At 33.4% G+C, this 22,436-nt stretch overlaps 3 protein-coding genes across 5 annotated transcripts; 1 reads left to right on the top strand and 2 right to left on the bottom strand.

Moving 5' to 3' along the window:
* Window positions 1-809: 809 nt before the first annotated feature.
* Window positions 810-9,158, bottom strand: LOC101492954 (protein RRP6-like 2). 2 transcript variants are annotated; one of them, XM_004493146.4, is made up of 14 exons: window positions 8,449-9,158; window positions 7,222-7,380; window positions 6,463-6,621; window positions 6,295-6,378; window positions 5,490-5,569; window positions 5,339-5,389; window positions 4,651-4,759; window positions 4,301-4,383; window positions 3,892-3,937; window positions 2,854-2,941; window positions 2,579-2,754; window positions 1,976-2,275; window positions 1,759-1,842; window positions 810-1,162 (listed from the first exon to the last, which is right to left on the bottom strand). In XM_004493146.4, the coding sequence occupies exons 1-14, from the start codon at window positions 8,938-8,940 to the stop codon at window positions 1,160-1,162; spliced, it is 1,914 nt and encodes a 637-aa protein (XP_004493203.1). In that variant the 5' UTR covers window positions 8,941-9,158; the 3' UTR covers window positions 810-1,159. The 2 variants fall into 2 exon arrangements, with proteins under 2 accessions (XP_004493203.1, XP_004493202.1); XM_004493145.4 differs by having other exon boundaries at window positions 810-1,427; window positions 8,449-9,156.
* A 1,764-nt stretch (window positions 9,159-10,922) lies between these two features.
* On the bottom strand, window positions 10,923-15,188 carry LOC101492623 (uncharacterized). Its single transcript, XM_004493144.4, has 2 exons — window positions 15,047-15,188; window positions 10,923-12,262 (listed from the first exon to the last, which is right to left on the bottom strand). Exon 2 carries the CDS (start codon window positions 12,196-12,198, stop codon window positions 11,161-11,163), a length of 1,038 nt encoding a protein of 345 aa, XP_004493201.1. The 5' UTR covers window positions 12,199-12,262; window positions 15,047-15,188; the 3' UTR covers window positions 10,923-11,160.
* Window positions 15,189-18,403: 3,215 nt separating this feature from the next.
* LOC101492284 (pentatricopeptide repeat-containing protein At4g39530) lies at window positions 18,404-22,421 on the top strand. Of its 2 annotated transcripts, none has more exons than XM_073366164.1 (2): window positions 18,404-21,532; window positions 21,776-22,421. In XM_073366164.1, exon 1 carries the CDS (start codon window positions 18,958-18,960, stop codon window positions 21,514-21,516), a length of 2,559 nt encoding a protein of 852 aa, XP_073222265.1. In that variant the 5' UTR covers window positions 18,404-18,957; the 3' UTR covers window positions 21,517-21,532; window positions 21,776-22,421. The 2 variants fall into 2 exon arrangements, with proteins under 2 accessions (XP_073222265.1, XP_073222264.1); XM_073366163.1 differs by having other exon boundaries at window positions 21,770-22,421.
* Window positions 22,422-22,436: the final 15 nt, after the last annotated feature.

Here is a 22,436-nt window from a genome sequence, read left to right as displayed (position 1 = left end):
TAGAAGTCAACAAAAAATTAATTTTATCAATCAAACTAATTTGTTACGTATATAGTCAACAATTAATAATAATAGATTTTGGTCTTTAATTTCATACATCTTTGGAATAAAACAAGAAAAAAAAAAACATATGTGAGAACCATTTATTTTAATCAAAAAGAGAAAAAAAAAAAAAAAAAACCAGATTAGATAGGTGACTCTAGGCCAATAAATGAACTCAAACCATCCTTCTATAATTGACAAAAATAAAAGGAAGATTAAGAAAAAAAAACGAGGATTAAGAAAAAAAAAACGAAGATTAAGAAAGAAAAAAAAAAGAGGATACTATCAAGTTTTGAAAAATCTTATTTGTGTAACATATATGAAAAATTATGACTTTTATTTTTCTTAGAAAAAATAATAAATATCACCATAATTAACTTATATAATTGAGAAATTCATACGTCAAACCTAACAATATTTGCATTTGTTAGTTAAGCTATAATTTAAAAATATTATTTAATTTTTTTTATTATATATAAATGTAAAATTAGTTCCTTCATATTGTTATTAGGCTTAATTACACTTTAAATCCTTCTATTTTTACCAATTTGCAAAAGATTGTAATTTGACATATTTTAAATGATGCAACATACAATTTCATAGTGTAAAAACATCAAAATACAATAATTATTAATGTTATTATTTTTAAAGACTAAAATGGTGATTTCCTTTTTTAAAAGGTTGCGTTTATAGTTTTATCCCAACCATAAGTTGGATCTCAGCTGATCATCAAGCAAAACATAATGTCACTGCTCGAAGAAAAAAAATTATCAAAAGTTTTGAAGAGCGAAAGGACCAGAGGACCTTCATTTTGCTCCACTTCTATTCAAGGACAGTAATAAAGACAACATATAGTTTTCTGATTCATTTGTACACACTATATTTTCATTTTACTATTAAAAAGTTCCACTTCGTTATACAAAAGTTGCAAATGCCTGCAATCATCTAGCTTGCTTGTTGTGAACTTCTCTTCTTACTACTGAGTCATGTAGCTGCAGAAGACCACCCTGGGAAGACCATTTTCTTTATCTTCTCCAAAGCTAACTTGTTTGACTGAAAGCATTTTTGAACTCTTTTTGACAATTCTAACAGGCCTCTGCTCAACTTCACTTCCCTTTTACTGAAGTGGACAAAAAATAAATTTTCCTAAGGAGATTGCTGCAGATTTATAGGTTAGTCGACTCTGCATCATATCCTGAGTTTGAATCTATGTCTACCGTATCCATGTCAGACGTGGAAACTGAACCTGAAAGAGGTTTCTGTGGGTTTGATGTTTCCGACGCTACACTTACAGATAGTTTTGACTTTTCGTTGTTGCCTAAAAATGAATGATATGGAAGATTGATTGATGATCCAATCTGTTCTACCTTTATCTTTTTCTTGACCTAAGAACCAACCCCGCAAAGCAATTTTAAAATAAGGAGACAAATTGAGTAATAAAGCATTTCTGATCAGATACTTCAGATTACAAAACCACCAAACTTATATGTGCTATGTCTCACCCAAAGGCAGTGTAATTTTAAATTATTTTATTTTGGGAAAAAAATATTTTTTACTAGCTTTGTGAGAGAGGTTTTGAAGAAAAAATAATCATTTCTCAAAAATATTACCAACTAGTCATACATGCTAAAATAAAAACGCCATCAAAAAATGAAATCAGTCAATTTACATCCCAAACTGAATAGGCATCATTAGAAATATTTGACATAAGCTCACCTTTTTGTCAGGATAACATTTCCCTTGTGAAGCTGAATTGCCCAGCAGTGTTGCATCGCAAGTACCGGTAGACATTCCATTTTCCTATAAACCAACTAGCAATAATTAGATTATTACTCCTCATCACAATGCCAAAACTTGAAAACGCTTCTTTTTTTATTTTATTGAGGCCATGTTGGAATAGAAATGAAACAAATGGAATTTTTAATTATACAACCTTCACTGTAGAGTCCACACTATTATTTGCATCCTCCCTATTCTTCTCAAAAAAAGTATGGTTGACACTTGGGAGCTCTGAAGTGAGACATTCAGTTTTAACTTTTACTCGTCTGTTTTCATCTTCATGTGTAAAATGTTCCTCCTCAGGGTCAGAAGAAAACAAGGACTCCTCGGAGATATTAACACAGGTGGCATTTTCAATTTCAATGCTTCCATTTGCTTCGCACTCATCCTTTAAGTTCAAGGTATGAGATTGGGGAGCCTCAGTTCCATCCTTTACAGCTGCTATGTTTGCCATCTATATCATGATTATATACCATTTATCAGCAAACAAACAAGAAATTAAAACCAAATAAGCATCATAACAATCTACCTATAAAGCAGATTGGGCAAAGAACAGTTAGAGAAGAATTAATTGTGTTAAATTGGATGCAACTATGTGTTAGGATAGAGAATAAGCACCCAGGATATAATAAGATAGAATACTTAACAGCAACTCAAAACAATGCAAATCCCTGTAAAGTACCAAGCAGACATGCCACAACAATCTTCTGCCCAGTAATATTACTAGAAACTGACAACTGATAAATATATTTCTTACAATTGCTGCATGTTCTTCTTTCAAACGAAGTGCAGCTTCTTCAAAGGCAGCAGCATTTTGCATAGAATGTCTGACAATGTTAACAATGATGTCATGATTGCGCTCCACATATGGGAGCCTTGACCTCTCCGCCACCAATCGCCGTAGATTGCTTGCGGTGACAGGCATCTGCTTAGCTATACAAATGGACAAAACATAAATTAAGTTGTTGCCATACAAATGGGCTACCTTCTAAATAAAATATGGTACATTACAAAAGTCCACATTTCATTTACCAATTTCAAGAATAACTTTATTTGGCAATATAAACCCGGTACTTTCATCCTCTGCCCGAGCAAGAATATCACGCCATTCACAAAGCCCCTGCCAGCCACGTACATAGAGTAAATGAAATAACATAGGTGTGGACCATAAAGAAACCCAAAGTAAAAACGATGTATAAAATTTATTTTAGGAAACCACCATAACTAGGACCGACACTCCAATAGCTCCGTGGAGTATCCCCACAGATGTAGGTCCTTTGGACCCACTATGAAACTAATCTTCGCTGAAGTGCTTAAGTTCAGCTTGAGTGAGTCTCTTCAATCCTCCCTTAAGAGTGTGTTTTCAGGGATCAAACCACGGTCCTCCTCCACAAGAACTGCTTAACCAACTACACCACACCTATCGGGTAATGCATGTGATAATCTTATCTTATCAGTTTACAAGTTGGACAATTTTTATCAATAAATTCCTAAGACTATAACTGGTTCATGCCGTATTGAATGCTACACTTGATTCTGTTTCTGAGATAACTTGTATTATGCAGTGTGCTTGGAATGCCAATAGTTTCTGGATGTCCATCCAAAACAACTTATCATGATAAAAACAGACAGATAGAAAGATAATATTCTAAATCTAGTAATATAAGTCAGTGAAAATATGATGCAGTATAGAAGATACTACTGAAAGGGTAAAAAAGACTTTAACAACATGGTGAGCATTGACAAATTTGAAGAAAAATTCAGATGAACCAGCATAACTCAAAATGTTGGACGTACCGGTATCGTACCAATACCAATACCTGTACACCAAAATGCAGGAAATAGTCATATATTATTCTGTATCTCCATATCAGTATGGTATGGTATTCTACATATAATGATGTCAGGATTGCCAAAATTCAAAATCTTGTAGAAAACTATATATCTGAGGGATACCCATATGCACAGCATAAACGGTGTTCAACAAAAAAATAAAACAGAAATACTTCTACTTCTTGTGTAAGTAATAAAAAATAGGTGATACAAATAAAATATGAATTCTCAACTTACTGAAACAACGGCAAGTTGCTGACCATTAAAGCCTGCCCCTCTTAACCTGTATATAAGTGGTAATTGGTTTTATGTTTACATCTCTTGGGAGGTATTAAAAGTAAAACCAAAACTTCGAAAATCAAAACAAACACAAACAAACTCTACATAAAAAATTAATAAAATGATACATGAAGTTTGAAAAGCTTGCTACTTAAATAGAAGAGAAGTGCTACCAACACTCACTCTAACACCCTTTTTTCAACAGTCACTCTCTTATTGGGTGAAAATCATGTCCGACAATACTTTGCTCATAAATTATGTGGAACCCACGAAAACTTCACCCAATAAGAGAATGTTGTTGGCACTACTCTAAATAGAATGAATGTTCATGTAATGAAAGTTTGACAATTGAAAAAAGGCAACCAACCCCTTTATATGAAGGTAGGAGTCTTCTGTCAAAAGTTCTTTCTCGTACAGCTTCATGCAGACATTATAACTCCGCTGGTAAACCTGTCAGTAACAGGAAATTCAAATAAAAAGGTGTACAAAAGATGCGCCAAGCCAACAATTAAGTTAAGTCGTGCAATTTGATTCAATATAATTGAAAAATTGATTAGCAAGGAAATGTTAAACGAACTTTGATCAACCATGGCATGTTTGCAGAATGATTAATCATTAAAACAGTTGTAGAGTCCAAGGGAACAAAGGAGGATCCAATGGCCTGAGGAAATGAATGATACATTACTTGTTCATTTAGCTAGTTTGATCTCAACTTACTTCCAACAGAGGATCATCAGAACTTTCAGACTCCTTGGACAGTGCAAATAACTTGATCCTCAATAAATCATAAATATAAAGCAGATAGTGTGTATCTTCTCTTCCATATCTATCATCAGAACAACAGTTTTTAGATTGTAGTAATTAAAATCAATGGGACCGTATACAAGTCAATATCTTATAAGACCTTAGACTTATAATAAAAAGTAAATAATAAACCAAAACCATGTTCAGCTGCAGTTTATATCTTATATTGTCTGTGGTTTTCTGGGAAAGAGGAGGTATTATATGCAATTAGGTTTATCATAACACTAGAATGAGGACAGCAGTTCTATTAGCTAGTCCATTAGTAGATTAGTTAGTTAGAAGGGACCGGGAGGGGATTGGTTAGATATAGATAATGGAAATCAGAATAGGGAGACCCATTCAGTAAATTTCATTGTCTGTAAAGTGAAAAGGGAGATCCTTTGTGAAGGACCTTTGGGGGAAATTTATCCCTATTTTTCTGTTCCGATTTCAATGACACAACTCTAAACGTGTGTTCTTTCTATCTGGTTTTCCATCTCTTTCCTGAGTTCGTAACATAAATCCCGAAATATGGAAAGAATAGAAGAGAGGCAGAAAATTAAACAGTCACAGGATGAATCAAGAACAGATTAATTGTGGCAAGCTCAAAACGCAGATTCACCTTATCATCACATCAGGAAGAGGGCGTACTCTCCAGTCTGCATTCTGGTACCTGCAAGGAAATGAATTGTCAACCTTCCAGAATGTAATAGTTTAATACAGTGGAAAGAAAAAAGGGAGATAAATACAAAAATGAAATAAAAACTGCATACTCTTTGTTTGCTGTAACCTCACAAAGTTGTTGCAAAAGATATTGCAAGCTGTATCTCTCTAATTTTAACACTCTAGAAGCCTGAGCAATGCAATAAAAATATATATTACACTTGTGTGATAAAAAGAGAAGATTATAACACAAATTCCTAACATACAATCAAAGACCATGAATTATGACTAAAGATAATCAAAAAAAGCAACATAACTTGAGAGCTTGTTTCACCATTTATTTACTTTAGAGCTTCTTCAACACATTATGAATGCATGAAAACTGAAATATTTTCCAGGTTATGCCAAAATGAAAAATAAATTATTATTAAATCTTGTAAAAATAAGAGGATTACACAGGGAGTTAGATTAGATAAGCAAGCAAGTTGACAAATCTCGTGTTGGAGCTAGTTTTTAGCATTTCCATCAAGTAGCAGCAAAACAATCATATCATATATCTAATTACTCTAAGGAAGTCAAAATCATCCAAGTGATCCAACATTAGAGTACAATGCTCAAGAATTATTTTCTGAAGCCTGTTTTTCTAGGAAAACTTGTTTAAAAAATAAATTGCAACAACCATTGATATCTGTTCGATATAATACCAATAATATGCTCAAAGAATTGATTGATTTTTGGGATAGTTCTTCTGATAAAAAAAATAATTGCAAACCCTTTGCATTCAGAGCCATAGAAACTGATCAAAGAAACTATTAACATAATAACAACTATGTAAATCATTATTCAGTTTTTTTCCTTTGATGATTAATAAGGGAAATAATTTCCATATTGACATCCTGAGTTTTCAAAACAAACCTGGCCAGTGTCAAACATATTACAGACGTAAATGCCAAAATCTCGTTGTAGCCACACAATGTCGCGATCTGCTCCATGCAAGACCTAATTAACCATGAATACAGTCAACGGAAAGAAGCAACTAGCAAGTCTACTGAATTAAAGAAATGTCAATAGTGTGAATCTTACTTTTTTCTTGGTAGGGTCCTTGAAGACTTCCCTCAGGTATGTCCCAACATGATCGCGGAGCTTCAGAGTATCGACAATAAAATCCTCATTCCGGGTTGAGATTTGCATCAAGCATGTCAAACCTTGAAAAGACCGATATTGATTATGTTCCAAATCCACCTAAATATTCAAAGTCAGGATAAAAATGTCAAAAAGATACAGCCAAAGAAAGGGACATGAGAAGTAGCAACATAAAATGTAGAATATAAGTCCAATAGTGAATAAACAATAATGCCAGTAACGCCTGTAATTGTGAACAAAAATAGGATATCAAACATTTATGAAGAATACAATTGTTTTGAAAATTATCGTTACTCGGCTTAATATCCAATTTCATTAGATATCCAACACATGAAGTTTCTAGTGAATATTGAGTTTTTTGTGACCTGTCAAGAACTGTTGAATAGGCAACAGAACTGCAAAACCAGATGTCTGAATGCCATAAAATGTACAAGGATATGCACTGCTTAAGATCAATATGTTAAGTAGATGTGGGAAATTTGATTTCTTGCCGTCCATTGCAGTCGCACGAATTAGGGACAAAGCTATAATGTTATAAAATGTTCCAGCTTATGACTAAAGGGATAAAAAGCTCTAAATGAAAAGTACAGCCATGTCACAGAAATAAACCAAGAGGTATAACAAGTAATGAAGGATAGCAAGAAGAAGTCATGAAGGAAACTTTTTAGTATAACCTAATGAATAGCATTCATGTTATACCGCAAATTCATTAACGGAACTCAGCTTAGCAGCCAACTCCTTCAACCCTTTGACTTCCTCCACAAGCTTGAAAGGTGTGCATTCCATTGGAGGAGGCTTTACTGGAACAAGATTCTCAATATTATCTTTATCAACAAAATCTAAAACAGAGAATTTCTCCTGAAATATAAATCAATTATTGCACAATAAAATAAGCGGTAGAATTAAAAATTAATATAATAATATCATGTTATACAGTTTGATATTTTTGTCACAAGAACTGAGTATCAACTTAGTTACACAAAAATCTGCACAAAAACCAGAAAACATAGGTGGGTTGAAAAGTGAAAGAGGTGGGTGAAGATAGAAGAAAAGTAGAAAACGGTCCAATAAAAACCCTTCACGAATTGGTTTTCATGCAAGAGTGTTAATCTGGAATGAAAAGTTGAAAACAACCCAAATAAATACTAACAAAACCACAACAGTAACTAAGTTATGAAATGTTTTTTTTACCACGCATATCAGAGGTGTAGACACATAAAAAAAAAATAAAAAAAAAACTTCTGCGTACCAAGATTTAATGCCCCACCCCACCAAACAAAAAGAAACCTTTTGAAATAAAGACAACTTAATTAAAGCTTATCAAGTCCACAAGGACAACACTAGACATATTCAATATCACACTTAACAAGGATGAAGGTATGCCAAAGGAAAATATCATTCAACCTAAGTTACGGGATGTACATAAAAAGAAAAATAATATTTAGCGATACCAATAAGAAAATAGCAAAACTGTGAGCATTTATTTGCCAAAACAGAGAAATAGCTTTGTAGTATTAGATAAATAATTAAATATAACAAAATGCCCATCTCTAAAATTTCATTCTTTTTAACTTAACCAAACATATGAGAAAATATTTTTATTTTGAAAATAAGGACATGTTTGGATTGGCATATTTGAGTTTATCCACTTGCATATACACTTATGAGTTTGGGAGAGTTTATGGAAACAACTTATCAAATTTTCATGAGCTCTTTTCAGCAAATTGTACAAGCTATTCAAGATAACTTTTGAAACCAACTATATGAAAACAGTTTGAAAAACTTTATTTATGCGCTTATGCTATAAATGGTTAAATAAGTTGTTTATCCAAACAGAACCTAAATAAGCACCTCATAGTTTATTTTAATCAGGCCCATGCAAAGCATGCAAAAAAGTTATGAAGAAATTGAATAGAATGAACCAACCAGTGGATGTATAAACCTCTGCCCATCTTCACTCTTCTCCAACCAAACATGTTCAAAAGGTACATTTGAATTATCAACCACAAGGTTATAATGATACTGAGGCTTCCTAAGAGTGTGTACATGAAACGACACTTTCGGCTTCGTTTCATCACCTTTTTTCTTCTCCTTCATAATCTTTAGAAACCCGTCTTCACCTTCCTCCTTCAGAACCCTATGAAACTCATCCACCAACTCGTCAACAAGTTCCAAAACGTCTTCGTTTGCGTTAACAATCCATTCATAAGCATCGTCGATGTCGGAGGGGAAAGAGGAACCTGTGCCCCAAATGTGGTCGGAGGAGCCGATTTTGTTCAACATGGATTGTGATTTTCTGGTGAGTTCTTCAATGAGGTGTCTGAATTCGGGGAAGTTGTAGTGGAAACGGAAGTTGTCGTCGGAGGGAATGGATTGTAAGGAAATGGAAAGGTCTGATAGGTGGTGATTGATGTCCATTGGAAGTGTTTTGGGATTGAATTGAAAGGGGTTTTAGGGTTAGGGTTTTAAGGAAATTGGTGAAATGGTGAATGAAAGATTGAATGAATTGAGAAGTTGGAAACTCTTTGCGAGTGACGATTGTCCGAGCATTTTGAGGAAAGGGTCTACGACAACAGATATCTACTTTTATCAATGTGACGTGGCGGCAAAACACTTTTCAGATTTGACCGTGAAGTTGAAGTTCTTTTCTTTTTTTAGTAAGTGAAGTTGAAGTTATTCAAAGAAAATATGATTTTACTTTAATTTAAATATGTTATTGGTTTAACGGTTTTCATTTTCAGTAATTTTTTTTTTCTTTTAATTACATCCCTGCAATCTCATAAAATTTTATTTGATGTCTTTAATGTTAAATGTTATAAAAAAATTGAGTTGATTATTAATTTAAAGTTTAAATATATTAAAAACACATACTATATATATATATATATATATATATATATTGTATCCAACTGATTTGTGAAATATTATATTTTAAATAATTGATTAATGTTTATATACAATGAGTTATATTCAAGAGACACACTGTTAATAAGATATTTATTTATATCTTAACTTTGAAAGATAATATTTTAACTACTTATTAAAATATTTTTTTAAGACAATTTGTTCTTCAATACACATAATCTAAACCAAATATTTTTAATTTTTTTATGTAAAGGGAAAATATATATTAATAATTTGAATTTAGGGAATATGTTTCCTCAATATCCATACAAATAATATCACCTTAAAGAAGAAATGACAAATTCAATATAACTATATCAAAATATGCATAGTGAGTTCGATGTGTAAGGGGGGTTGCACATTTATTTGTTTCACGATTAATAAACACCACTTCAACTTGTTAATGACAGAAATGAATAAGAGAAGTACTTTATGCTAGAATCGGTTGTAGATGATGTATGGATGTATATCTACGATGAACTATGTCAACAACTACTTTTGAGTCAAATTTAATAATAATCTTTCAATAATAATCTAGTGGAAGTCTAATTGCATAACAACTTTAATACTAGTGATAATGATCCAAAATCCATTCATTAAAGCGTTTGAAGATGTGATGTTTCTTAAGAATGCATGAATAAATATTATTGTATAATCATTTAAGATACCTTCAGAGGTCGAGCTACCATTACTAAGGTAATAAGATCCATCAATGTTCACTTGGATAAACTCACGAGGAGAATTAGACCAAGCTTGATATTGCCTTGAGTTGTTTACTCATTTTGAAACCAAAGGTTAATTGAGTTATCAAACTATATTGTAAACGTAGTGGTGCATCGAGTTCCACAATTCATCCTCCATCTCATAAAGTTTGAGAGAATAAGAATTTTTTACAATTTTTTCCACAAAACAACAACTACACCAAAAAAATGTCTTCCAATTTCATAGAGTATTACCCACAACATTATTGGATAAGTTCCACTCTAATCAAACAAAGGCACTAAAACTAAAGAATTTCCTCAAATATTATTCTTTTAACTGTTCTAGTGAAAAGTTCCGTAGTTTCTTCGGAATCTCTATACCATTGATACCAAAAGCTAAGCCATTTTCCATTCATCAATTTGTAACACATTTTCTTTGGACTCACTCTCCCCAATAAATAGAAAAATTCGTAATAAAATATCACTCTCATTAAAATGGCTCGAGTAAAACGAGTGATATACTTTTAAGTAACATGCAAAATAGAAGACTCGTAAAAAAACATGCAAAATAAACTAATTTTTGTTGTAGGTTATAGTACCATGCAATGACCCAAGGGTGTTGGTGATGTAACATGCATTAAACCTTCATATCAAACTCTTTTATCATATATCATCAATGGCATCCTAGTCATCAAGGATCACTAAAAACGTTAAATCCCAAAATCATGCATAAAGAACTACTCTTAAGCTGGCGATGACGAATATGTCATTTCTATACTTGGTACTAATAAGTAATTTCAACCAAAGAGGAGTATTTATCAACTACAGTTACAAGATCAAACCAAAAGGCCCCGCAGTTCAGTATGAAACAGTGAACAATGTAAATTCCAAAACACATTAATTAGCAACAAAAGCAGGAGACAACGTTTACGCCAGAATATTACACAGCATAAGAATTCAGCACTTCTAAAGTGTACACTTCCTAATGATTGTAAAAAGCACCAACATGTTCATTTCATTTAAACGCCGTGCTTCATATCTCCCCAAGATAAATTTGCTTGTCACTACTACAAGATCCAACAATAGGTTCACTGGGATGAAAAACACACTCATTAACAGATCCATTGTGCCCAGGAAGCTTATACAATATTCTTCGAGAAGTGGTATCCCAAATGTAAACCATTCGATCAGAACTCCCAGCTGTGACCTTGCTTCCATCAGGTGACCAGCCACATTTCAACAAGTTCTTTTCGAAGTTGTGTTGATGCCCTTCAAAAATCTTCACACATCGATTTTGTGGAGCATATGGACGCATATCCCAAATGCAAAGCTTGCAATCCATGCCGTTTGTAAGAAGGTAGGAACCATCAGGACTCAATTGCATACTAGTAATCATATCCTGATGACCTTGAAGTGTCATAGTAACCTCGCCTTTACGCAAATCCCATACCTTGACATCATTATCAATACCACCAGTGTAGATCTTATCTGAGGCATCAGAGAAGCTGACAGCCGTAATCTGGTATTTGTCAGGGAATGTTTGGATGGAACCCCTTTGACGCATATCCCATAATCTCGCCGTTCCATCATCGGAGCCACTGACAACAAGAGGTGGCCCCCTCCGGGAAGGACAACAACTGTTGACATATGAGAGATGCTCTACCATCTTTTTGATTTGTTTTCCTGTTTCTGTATCCCATAACCTCAGTGTTTTATCAGAGCTGGCAGAGACTATCTGTGTCCCATCTGATGTCCAGTGAAGATCTAAAACCGCATTCTTGTGACCTTTTAGAACCATAAAGTTCTTACAATCCCCATGCACATTCCAAAGGAAAATTTCTTTGTCATGCGATCCAGATGCAACAACTGACCCCGTTGGATTGAACTTCATGGTATATACTGCGCTCTGATGACCAGTCAGCAACATGATTGGAGATTCCAAACTTGAGGTCCGCTGCTTTCCATTTGGCCCAGGAACACGGGGAGCATTGTATGGAACAGTAGACCATTCCATTGGCCTTGGACCAACAACTGACAGAGCATGTTCACTTTCACCAGGAAAACCTTGCATGCTGACCTTTGCTTAAAATTTAATTTAACAAACTTCAATTGGTACAGGCTCGAGTATCCAATACCTAAATAGAATCAAAAGAGTTAGCAACATTAAGATCTCAAAAAGACTACAGACACTAAATAACGTTTGTAGTTACATAGATTCAACCTAAAACATAGATTCAAAATCTAATAAAGCAAGAAAGATAAAATATCTTAAAAGGGAAGGAACTATCTGCTAACTTTAGCATGAACATTCAACCCAAAACAGAAACAAATGAAAAAATGAAATTATAGATCAAAATCTAATAAAGCAAGAAAGATAAAATATCTTAAAAGTGAAGGAACTATCTGCTAATTTTAGCATGAACATTCAACCCAAAACCATTGTGGGACGTTCTCCAACTTATATAATGTACACTGACTTAAATAACGCAGAAAGAAAGCAGCAAATATAAAGGGCTAGTTCTGAATCACTCTTCAGTTTTACATTTCACAAGCACATAAGTCACTCAAATTAAAACCTAAGATTCTGATAATCAGATATCAATTTACCCAAACCATGGGTAATCCAACCTTCCATTTCACCAGAACTAGAATCTCCTCTGCACCTTCAACAATTTTTTATGGAATGCAAATGCAACAAATCCAAGATCAACAGCTCAAACTATTTGCTACTTCATCATATTACTTCACTTTGATGTATAATATGTTATTTAAAATATATGTAAATATCAGATATTAAATTACATATGTTTATATGAAATTATGTATACATCAAGATAATATAACATGATTCAGTGGTTAGTTTAATTAAATTCACGTTCTACTAAAAAATATGGAAGAGGTAATGTAAGTATACCAATTTTAACACTTAACTAACTGTCAACAGATCCTAACTCTCTCTCCCTTATCCCTCTTCACGAGCATAAAGCTCAAGTAAAAAAGTTTTCAAATTAGAAGAGCATGTACTTTTGTCTGTCTCAATAATGCAACAATAAACGACTGCTCGATATCACAAATTGTATCAAATAGTAGCAGCAGGTGTAGCTGTGTTCCAGCTCAAATAGTTACCACTTACCAATGCCATTGAAAATTGTTAAGAGGGAAAAAAATTATTGCAACGATCATTCAAAAGCATTTACCACTATTAAAAAGTTCATTTAGTTAAAATATACTACATGTAGTATAAGTTTACATCTCAAGAAAGAGAATAGAGTGTATATTTTAAAATAAGAAGGGCAGAGAGTGTACTTCATGTTTCTCTCAAGGGTGAGAGGTATAATCTATCCTAAATAATATTAAAATAATGTTAATAGGAATCTTTAAATCACAAAAATATGACACAGCTTGACTGAAAAACCTATCAATGAATTTCAATGCTATGATCCAATTCCGATTGAGCAACCAATTAATGCAAGGGAAAATGCAATGTTTTTGGTTAACAAGTAATTAGGGTTCACTTGGTTGAGTATATCAGCAAAAAAATAAAATGATATTGCAAGCAAAAAAGAAAAGGTCAATGAAGAAGAACCTTGTATGCTAATTACAAAAGATGTGAAAAAATGGAGTTGAGAAGTTGTTGACAAAAAAGCTACTAATTTATTAAAAAGTGAAAATTGATGCTTTAGCTTAGATTGAATCTGAGATTGCACTGGTGTGGTCCACTGAGAATAGAAACGGCCCAAACACTACTGCAGGAGACACTATTTTACCTGTAACCCATAGAAGTGGCAATCTGATTCGACCAGCCTGACTTGACCATTTAAAAAGTTGCTAGGCTTTTTATGTTTTGATCTTGACTGTTTGTGCATAAAGATCTAATGGTCAAGTTTTGCTAGTTTCTCTCACTCACAAATAAGGTCCTCTCACTTGATACCTTCCCTATTCTGCGGAGCAGATATTTTTAAGTTCTGGGATAATATACAAGGTAAGCTAACAATGTGCTTTCTATTTGAATACAAAACACTTCTTATAATGTAAGAATATTTTGGAACAATGAGGAAAAAATAAGATTGGAACAAAAAGAATATTTTGGAATAGAACACATCAAGTATATGGTTCAAAATTCAAACATATTAAAATATAATAATATCACAAGACAAGAATCAATCATCAAGAATCTGCCTGGCATGGCAACATTGATACTTCAATTAAGAAAAGAGTTACATACAGAACAAACCACCTTCTACATAGTATTAGTATCTTCTGTTGTCAGTTACAAAACTTTGCCTACCACATGAATCACTCGACATATATACAGTGTTGGCTTACAAGGACCCAAGGGCGGAGGCATGTGTTGGCTTACAAGGACATGGACCCCTGCTAGTTTATTTGAAAACTTTTGTCGCCTTAAGTATGTCCGCATGTTGTTGGGATTAGGAAGGCTGGGCATTTGACTTCCCTTATATGCAAGCACAGGAAGGCGTGGTTGTCATTACAACCGCATTGACAGCCCCTTCCATGAACACGCAGTCGCTTTTATGTTGTAGTGTACATGTAGGGTGCCCTTTCTAAACGTCCCTATTAAGTCCTTTCTCTAAGCCTTATTTTTGGGAAGAAATTTGCCCCAAACACATGATGAGAAACCACACATTATCTTCACACAGTCCATTTTCCTCCCATTTTCTAAAGACTATTTTCACCAAACAAGTATATATTACCATATTACATCAATCTTATCTCCGCTAGACTAATACTATATTACATCAAGAGCATGTAATCAATTAAGCATGCCACTGAATTGAAATACAACTAGTAAAAGATCCATTTAGCTCAGGCTAAATCAAGAGAATAAATGCAATATATCCATATATTCCATGCGAACAAGTATATTCAAAAAGTGAGATTGATCAAGGATGACTCACGGTGCTGCGGCGGAGTGCTACTCTGCAGATGGACTTTGACGTTGGGCAGAGGAGTGCGGGTTGGCCTTCGTCGGAAGTTGCTACGTAAATGAAGATCGAGCAGAAATGGAGAGTCAAGAAACCCTAACTCTCTTACTCTCCAGTGGTTTTCATAAGATATGCTACAATTTTTTGTGAAAACCCGACCCGCTTCCTAACGGGTATATCTACTGTCAAATGGGTTATTGCACAATTGAATTACACCATTTTTTTTTTAAGTTTTAAGTCTCCCTTTTTTTCCCTATAAATATGTAACTTTTTACTTTTAAATCTTTATTTCTTTTTACAAATTTTGTTTACATTATAATTGATATATTTATATGGAAAAAACAAAAATACAATTTTTATCATTTATTTTATTTAATTATAACACTTTGATTTTTTTTAAACCAGTCATTTATCTTTTAAAATGTGCATAAATTATCTATAAAAAAATAATATGCTCAAGTTATTAATATTTTTGAATTTTTAGTACAAACTTTTTAGATGACAAGTCGCGTCAACGTTTGTTTAACTTTTTATTAATTTTATTTATTTAAAATTGAAAATTTCATAATAATATTCATCGTCATCATTAAAAAATCAAAACTTGAAAATAGAAAATTCTCGATTAATGCTTCAAATCTCAACACAAACTTCTCATTTTTTTATCGGAAAAAAAAAAAATTCACTTTTAGACGTTGAAAAAAAAATCATATTGGATAATCAAAATAACCACATAACATAATATCTAAATAAGTGAAGCCACACTCTCTTAAACATATTTGAAGTAGCAATATCAATCACAAGAAAAAAGTTTGAATTATGATCTTTTTAAATTTTGATTCATGTGCTTAATTTAAATTAACTTAAGATTAATTTTGGTTAAAACATAAAGTCCATAATATTTTGGATATATTTAAAGTAAATAATACAAATTAATTTATAATGAAGTGTGATTTGTGTGTGCAAATAATTAAAGATAGAAAGATCACACACAAAAAGTACATTGGTTCACCCCAACTTGGGTTAGTCGAGTCATCACAACCGTGAGATTTTTACTATGTGCTTCAAAACCATAATGTTTTTCTTCACATGTTTTTTCTTAATCACATTAATCAATTATAATTTTCACCTTTCAACCTATAAAGGATTTTTACAATCATTTTTCAGCCTTGAAATGATTTTTACAAACACACTCAATATAACATAAAATATAGACTTGAGTTATAGTGATGTGTATAATAAAAGTGTATGGGGTCTTCAAACTTCTCAATACTTGTTTGAGATAAATAAAGACAGATTCAGTAAATGATGATCAAAAGATATAGTGAAGAGAGCTATAGTTTGCTTAAATAGTTTTTGACTTGTTATTACTTGAACAATGTTGATAGATTTGTAAATTGAACTATTGCCTTCATCTGTCAATTGATCTTCATTTTATAGATGATAAAAATGATTTGAATATTCAGTTTAAACTGTATATAGTCGTTTGACACACTTCTCAAGTGTTATATATATTTTAAAGCAATTAAGCATTGTGTTTATATTGTTATTCAGAACGTTCTTGACAATCGAAGAAGATTATTACTTTTGAATTTGATGGAAAACATGAATGAATGAGCTGTGAAATGTCAGTTTGGTACGGTTTCCAATCAAAATTATGCAAAGTTTTCTGCATAATATTGTAAGTACAATGTACTTGTGTCTTTGCTCACAACTCATCAATTTGGAGATAAAATCTAGAGGTTGTTTTCCTCCTTTTGACACTTGAGTTATGGGCTTCATCATTTATTTGAGCGGTCTTGATACTCTTTAATATGTGGTTTGAACTATCGAAAATTATTGTTTTTAATTTTGCCTTTAAAAGAGAATAATTAAAATGTTCTTTTGTAAAACCAAAACATTATTCGTTTATGTTTTGTATGAGTGCTGAATTTTGACAGTTGTTGTGTATCATGTTTTTCTACGTGTTGCCTTTTTGCAGAGATGCAGTGTTTAGTATTTTTTTTTCTTGATGTACTTTTTAATCATAAATCTGGAGATTGATCTTGCTTTTTGTTCTTGATGTTTTGTTTTGCCTTTGTTGACCATATTTGAATGAATATGTCCAAAACAACATTGTGGATATAATTCTATTGCTTTCATAATGAAGATTGATAATTTGTGATGAAGATTGACAACCAAAAACAATATTGATTTAATGATAACTTTGTTCTTTTGCAAACCATAATGTTCTTGGATTGATCATTATTGAATGTAGTGAACGTAATAATCTTGTAATAAACCAGAGTGATCATTTGATAAACCATAATGATCTTGTAATAAACTAGAATGATCATTTGATAAACCATAATGATCTTGTAATGATTAGATTGAAGACTGTGAAAACCTAGAATGATCTTCGCTGTTGTTTTGAGAAGTGTTGAACTTAAGAATATTGGACAACAATTTTGAAGCCATACTTTGCTCTGTCACGTCTGCAGACTGCTTAGAGGTGTAATTGCAGTGTCCAATCAAGGTTGTACTTGTTGCTTGATCAATATGGAGAATGATCTTGCTTATTTGATTATGATGCAAAGTTTTTGCCTTTTTAGAATGAATCTTTTTGATATGATCTTGTATACATCCGGTAACTTTGTACAAGATGGTTTGTTTGCAAATCAAAATCAATATTTATCTTATTTCCTTCTTAAGAATAAGAATATTTTTGGTTGGAAGAAACTGAAGGCTGTGAAGAGCGATCTCCGTTTTCCCATAAATTTGTCAAAATGTTATTTGTTTTTTTGAATTTAGTTAAAACATGATTTGCTTTGCTTTATATCATTGATTGTTGTATGAATGTATTTGATCACTTTATTCATGAAGATGCTATCTTAAAGATTTAATAATCATTCTTTTGAATGATTGATACGTGATATATTGTTTTTTAGACTTTTTCATTATTGAGTGAATATTTATGCACTTTGATGAAATGAATGACTTATTGTTTGTTTACTTATGCAATTCATATTCCCTAAATAAAATTCAAGTGTAATCATTAATAGACCACGTGCTATCATATTTTTACTTGGTAACTCGATAAACAAGTTGAGATCCAACAATTACCTTTTTTAATAATATAACTCCAACATACTCTTCATTCTTATGAGCAACATGATATCCATTACCTTCAATAGCTTCCATAATATTTCAAAAAGATAAAAGTAATGACAATAAAAACTACAAAATATATGGAGCCTAGTTTTAAGCATGTACGATTTTCACGTGTCTAAATCATAGCCAAAGGTGAAAGTATAACTTACTATAAAATCAAACGTAACTCATATACGTACATGACTAGCAGAGGCAACACAAACATGATACAACTGAGAATTTACTAATATTAAATAACAAAATAAAAAAGTAAGAGAGTAAGAATAAAAATGTTATGGTACAAACCTCTTCGAGAAAATATTGTTCCACAATAGTTTTAGGTTGAATGTTCATGCAACATTCCTTCACCTTTATCATATTTTATCTTTTTTGCTTTATTAGCTTACCTCTGCTCTATCAATCTATAATTTCATTTTTTTCATTTGTTTCTGTTTTGGAGGATGTTTTTGCCGGGTCGGGTGCTTTATCAGACTCTAAATTCGTAGTTTGCCTTTCTCATTTGTTGCTGTTTCATTTTCTATTCCATTTATTGACGACAATGGTAGACGAAGACTTGCAAAATTATGTTAAATGTTTGAGACAGGATACAGACACTAAATTACATTGGCAGTTATTCTTTTTCAGTATTGGACACTCGACCCTGTACCAATTGAAGTTTGTTTAATTCAATTTTAAGCAAAGGTCAGCATGCAAGGTTTTCGTTTTCCTGGTCCAAGGCATGCATCTACCTAGTATCTATGATGCAAAGTCAACATCATCGTTTACTATTAGTATCCAAATTAAATTTCCGTTACAAAACCAATGTGACCCAAATTTTGCACTCCTCCACTCCATTATATCAATTTCTTCAACCACGTGAGCCATACACTCCTCAAATCACCGAACAACGGAAAGTTGGTCGTGAATTGGCCAATTTATTACAATTATTATGTTCAAACATTCCCGTTCCTTGTTATAAGAAAATCCATGCCAAAATTGTGGTATTGGGTTTTCATCAACACGATGTTTTCCTTATTAACACCCTATTGCATGCTTACTCAAAACTGAACCGGGTAAGTGATGCACAGAAACTGTTTGATACAATGCCTCATAGAAACCTTGTTACTTGGTCTTCAATGATTTCTATGTACACTCAACATAATTACAATGTAGAAGCATTGGAGTTGTTTTGCCAGTTCATGAGAAGTTGCAATGAGAAACCAAATGAATACATTTTAGCTAGCGTTGTAAGAGCTTGCACGCATTTGGGTCATCTCAACCAAGCTCTCCAGGTGCATGGTTTGGTTGTTAAGGGTGGATATGTTCAAGATGTTTATGTGGGTACGTCGTTGATTGATTTTTATGCTAAGCATGGTTGTATTAGTGAAGCAAGGTTGCTTTTTGATGGCCTAGCAGTTAAAACTACTGTGACGTGGACTACAATCATTGTAGGGTATTCAAAACAGGGAAAAAGTGAAGTGTCTTTAAAGTTGTTCAAGCAAATGAGAGAGGGTGATGTTTGTCCAGACAGATATGTACTTTCAAGTGTTTTGAGTGCTTGTTTGATGCTTATGTTTCTTGAAGGGGGGAAGCAAATTCATTGTTATGTATTAAGGAAAGGAATTGACATGGATGTCTCAATGGTCAATGGATTTATAGATTTTTACTTTAAGTGTCACAAAGTGGAGGCGGGTCGGAAGTTATTTGATCGGATGGTAGATAAAAATGTGGTTTCATGGACCACAATGATTGCTGGTTGCATGCAAAATTCATTCCATTGGGATGCCATGGAACTTTTTGTTGAAATGGCTAGAATGGGTTGGAAGCCTGATGCATTTGGTTGCACTAGCGTTCTCAATTCATGCGGTTCACTCCTGGCTTTGGAAAAGGGAAGACAAGTGCATGCTTATGCCATCAAGGTCAATATTGATAATGATGATTTTGTGAAAAACGGTTTGATTGACATGTATGCCAAATGTGGTTCCTTGACGGATGCAAGAAAAGTTTTTGACCTTATGGCTGATATTAATTTAGTATCTTACAATGCAATGATAGAAGGATACTCAAGACAAGACAAGTTGTATGAAGCATTGGGTCTTTTCCAAGAAATGAGGCTAAGTTTATTTCCACCAACTCTATTAACGTTTGTAAGCCTTCTTGGTGTATCTGCATCCTTATATCACCTGGAGTTAAGCAACCAAATCCATGGCCTGATGATTAAATATGGGGTTTCTATAGATGAATTTGCTGGAAGTGCTCTAATAGATGTTTATTCAAAGTGTTCGCGTGTCGGGGATGCAAGACGAGTTTTTGAAGAGATACGGGACAAGGACATTGTAGTATGGAATGCAATGTTTTCTGGGTACACCCAACAATTGGAAAATGAAGAGTCTCTCAAACTTTACAAAGATTTACTTATGTCAAGACTAAAACCGAACGAGTTCACTTTTGCTGCGGTAATCACAGCAGCAAGTAATATAGCAAGTCTGCGACACGGTCAGCAGTTCCACAACCAGGTCATAAAGATGGGTTTCAATGATGACCCCTTTGTCGCAAATGCTATAGTTGATATGTTTGCCAAAAGTGGAAGCATCGAAGAGGCTCACAAAGCATTTAGCTCCACAAATTGGAAAGACGTTGCCTGCTGGAATTCGATGATAGCAACTTATGCTCAACATGGAGAGGCAGCAAAAGCTCTTCAAGTGTTTGAACACATGACTATGGAGGGAGTAAAACCAAATTATATCACCTTTGTAGCTGTGCTATCAGCATGTAGCCATGCTGGACTTCTTGACCTTGGATTTTATCACTTTGACTCAATGTCTCGATTTGGAATTGAACCGGGAATCGATCATTATGCATGCATGGTTTCTCTCTTGGGCCGGGCTGGTAGAGTATATGAAGCTAAGGAGTTTATTGACAAGATGCCGATAAAACCAGCGGCAGTAGTATGGAGGAGCCTGCTTAGTGCATGCAGAGTTTCAGGTCATGTTGAACTAGGAACATATGCAGCTGAGATGGCAATTTCATGTAACCCAGCAGATAGCGGATCATATGTATTGCTGTCGAATTTATTTGCATCGAAAGGTATGTGGGCAAATGTCCGAAAGTTGAGGGGGAAAATGGACGTCAGCGGGGTTGTAAAAGAACCAGGTTGTAGTTGGATTGAAGTGAATAATGAAATCCACAAGTTTCTTGCCAGAGACACAACCCACGGTGACTCCACTCTTATATCTTTAGTTTTAGACAATTTGCTTCTACAGATCAAAGGGTTTGGTTATGTGGCAAACACTGATGCACTTTTGCTTGATGATTGAGATGAATCATCCCGAGGTAATATCACAGTTAACCAAGCTTTTGTCTTCTAAACATTTTATTTGTTGCTCGTTGTTACTGCAAACACACCTCCAAGCATGTGAAAGTCAGGGTGACTTGCTTTCTGTTTTGATTATGCATAACTTATAGACCATGTTATCACTTGATTGATAATTATTATCATGTGATATGAACTAGTTCAACATGATATTTTCTTGGTGCAATTTCTTTCATTTTTTTTCCACCTGGGAAAAGTGACAGTTGCACTGAAGGAGCGATGTCTTGCATGACATCTCAACAGAGGCAATAGTTGATTGGTTGGCTGAAGATCTAACAGTTCCCAGAATTGACAGTAGCACCGATGGAGTGATGTTGCAATGAGGGCAAGAGGGTTTAAACAATGTGGCATTGGCTCGATTATAATGCTCTATCACAGAAATCTCCCTTTGCCAAAAGAGAAAGCTTCCACATGAATTTGGAATTACATATTGAATCTTGAACATTCTTTTTGTGGAACAAGAAATATTTGGAAAGGGAAGTAAGGAGATTGAACCCCAAGAAGAGCATGAGAAGAGGATTGTCTTGGTAATGGAAACACTAGCGAGCCTTTTGCCAATGGAGAATAATGCAATGCGAAAAGGGGAGGAGGATGGCAATACTTATAAAGATACAAGTATTTGTTTCTGTAAAAATGTACTCCGCATCGCGATTCTGTGATTGTAGATATAGATTAGTGTGCATTTTTGCCTTGTAAATTATATTCACTTCTTCAAATTATAGAGCAAGTGAAAGAATAATTTCTAATGTTTTTGTTTGGATTTGTAAGACCAAATGTACTACGTTTAGCTTCTAAATTGAAGTATTAAAGTATTTTGATTAATGTGTTGATTATGTCATTAAATTTCAAGTCGGGTCTGTATGG

This window comes from Cicer arietinum, chromosome 3 (genome assembly GCF_000331145.2).
Source record: "Cicer arietinum cultivar CDC Frontier isolate Library 1 chromosome 3, Cicar.CDCFrontier_v2.0, whole genome shotgun sequence".
Taxonomy (NCBI): Eukaryota; Viridiplantae; Streptophyta; class Magnoliopsida; order Fabales; family Fabaceae; genus Cicer; species Cicer arietinum.
This window is presented reverse-complemented; position numbering and strand designations above follow the sequence as displayed.

Bases quoted from the DNA above. Each gene is read 5' to 3' on its own strand.
- LOC101492284 (XM_073366164.1), top strand. From the start codon at position 18,958: ATGATGCAAAGTCAACATCATCGTTTACTATTAGTATCCAAATTAAAT.
- LOC101492954 (XM_004493145.4), bottom strand. From the start codon at position 8,940: ATGGACATCAATCACCACCTATCAGACCTTTCCATTTCCTTACAATCC. The intron at 5,390-5,489 runs GTATGCAGTTTT...ATTTCCTTGCAG, and splicing joins GAGGTTACAGCAAACAAAGA to GTACCAGAATGCAGACTGGA. The intron at 3,938-4,300 runs GTTGGTTGCCTT...ACTTATATACAG, and splicing joins TCCTACCTTCATATAAAGGG to GTTAAGAGGGGCAGGCTTTA.
- LOC101492623 (XM_004493144.4), bottom strand. From the start codon at position 12,198: ATGCAAGGTTTTCCTGGTGAAAGTGAACATGCTCTGTCAGTTGTTGGT.